This window comes from Nicotiana attenuata, unplaced genomic scaffold, assembly GCF_001879085.1.
Source record: "Nicotiana attenuata strain UT unplaced genomic scaffold, NIATTr2, whole genome shotgun sequence".
NCBI classification, from domain to species: domain Eukaryota; kingdom Viridiplantae; phylum Streptophyta; class Magnoliopsida; order Solanales; family Solanaceae; genus Nicotiana; species Nicotiana attenuata.
The window spans coordinates 477-2,462 of NW_017678355.1; the positions used below are offsets into that span (position 1 = coordinate 477).

Consider the following 1,986-nt stretch of genomic DNA (forward strand, 5'->3'; position numbering starts at 1 on the left):
GTTGCTCATAATGAAGTTAAAATCCTACCAGTGTAGGTCGTAATTTTTTATCCCCTTGAGCAGGGATTTTTCCACGTAAAAACTCCCTGTCTTATTTACTTACTATTTCATTAGCATCTTCAGTAGAAACTCATAGAGGACCTGGTCTCTATATAGTTTGGTGGACTCATATATTCTATCAATTGGTATCAGAGTGGGTTCTTTCTATCAAGTTAACACCTAGGAAGGATCCTTATGGCTGCTCCACCAAATTTTGAAGAAGGTCATTCTACGTATAGACCACCCAGGTTCAATGGAAAATACTACGGGTGGTGGAAGACAAGAATGCATGATTTTATCATGGCAGAAGATTCTGAGTTGTGGGATGTTATATGTGATGGTCCTTATGTCCCAACGAAGAAGGTCGGAGATCCTCCAGTGACGATGCCAAAAACCAAAAAGGAATACAACGATGCAGATAGGAAAGCTGTGGAGAAAAATTTTTGTGCCAAGAAAATTTTGGTGTGTGGTATTGGACCTGATGAATACAATAGGAACTTAGCTTGTCAATCCGCCAAGGAAATATGGGAAGCTTTGCAAACAGCACATGAGGGAACCACTCAAGTAAAGCAATCTAAGATTGATATGATCACCACTGAGTATGAGATCTTCAGGATGGAAGACGATGAATCTATTCAAGACATACACACAAGATTCACTTCCATCATAAATGAGATGCACTCGCTCGGTGAAATTATTTCTAGGAACAAGCTTGTGAGAAAAATTCTCAGTGTTCTGCCTAGTTCGTGGGAGAGTAAAGTGAATGCCACTACTGAGGCAAAGGATCTGCAGTCCCTAACTATAGATGAGCTAGTTGAAATCTTAAATCTTACGAAATGAAAAAGAAGAAGGACAGTGAAAGAAGAGAACCAAAGAAGGAAAAGAACCTGGTACTCAAAGCTGAAGGCAATGACTCAAGTGAGGAGGACTGTGACATGGCCTACCTAACCAAAAGATTTCAAAAAAATGGTCAGAAGGAATGGATGGATACCAAAGAGAGGCAGTTCCAGCAGACCAAAGAATTATGACCTTTGTCATAAATGTGGAAAGCCAGGGCACTTTATCAAAGATTGTCCTCTCCTGAAGCAAGAACACTTCAAGTACAACCCTAATAAAGCAGCCAAAAGGAACCCGGTTCCTGACAAACGCTTCAAAAGGAAGAATGCCGCTGACAATGTTATGAAGCAAGCTCTTGCAGCATGGGGAGATTCCTCAAGTGAGCCTGAAAAAGAAACTGATGCAGGTGATAGTTCCATAATGGCAGTTGAAAGTGAAGGAAATTAATATGATTCAATATTTGCTTTAATGGCTCAATCAGACGATGATGAAGATGATGACAATGATGAGGTAAACTTCAGGGATGTACGGAGAAATCTGAAATCCCACTCTCCTTAAAAACTCATGTCATTAGCCAACGTATTAATTGATGCATACCATAGTCTTGTAGATGATAAGGATGCCTTGAACATAGAATTAGGAAAAGCTGAGCAAACCAGAGATGACTTGATAGTTTGTGTGGTTGATTTGAAGGAAACTATAGATGATCTGGAAAATGAGAAGAAGGTTCTAACTGAGAAAATCACTAGTGTAGAACACGAACGAGATGATCTGGTGGTAGTAGTAGTTGACTTGAAAGAAACCATTGAGAACTTAAGTAAAGAAAAGGATGCCTTAGTGGAGAAAGTGACTGATGTTGAGCAGGAGAGAGATGACCTCTTAATAGTGATTGTAGACTTGAGGGAAACTATAGAGGAACTTGGAGCTGAGTGTAGGCCTGGAAATTCTGATAAAGGGAAAGAGGTAGCTAGTGAGGCACACATTAAGCTTGAAAACGAGTTAAATGCTGTGAGAACTAGTTTGTGTGCTGAACTTGAGAAAAATAGGCAGCTCCAAGCAGAATTGGAAAGAGTAAAAAATGATCTTGAGAAGTCCCTTAAGTGGACCTAG

The 1,986-nt window shown here is 39.9% G+C and overlaps 1 protein-coding gene across 1 annotated transcript; it reads left to right on the forward strand.

Annotated features, from left to right (window-relative positions):
* Positions 1-423: 423 nt before the first annotated feature.
* Positions 424-1,986, forward strand: LOC109221604 (myosin-2 heavy chain-like). The gene is made up of 3 exons (XM_019386069.1): positions 424-501; positions 1,126-1,282; positions 1,487-1,986. Exons 1-3 carry the CDS (start codon positions 424-426, stop codon positions 1,984-1,986), a joined length of 735 nt encoding a protein of 244 aa, XP_019241614.1.

Bases quoted from the DNA above. Each gene is read 5' to 3' on its own strand.
- LOC109221604 (XM_019386069.1), top strand. From the start codon at position 424: ATGCCAAAAACCAAAAAGGAATACAACGATGCAGATAGGAAAGCTGTG. The intron at 502-1,125 runs GTGTGTGGTATT...CCTCTCCTGAAG, and splicing joins TTTGTGCCAAGAAAATTTTG to CAAGAACACTTCAAGTACAA. The intron at 1,283-1,486 runs GTGATAGTTCCA...ATAGTCTTGTAG, and splicing joins TGAAAAAGAAACTGATGCAG to ATGATAAGGATGCCTTGAAC.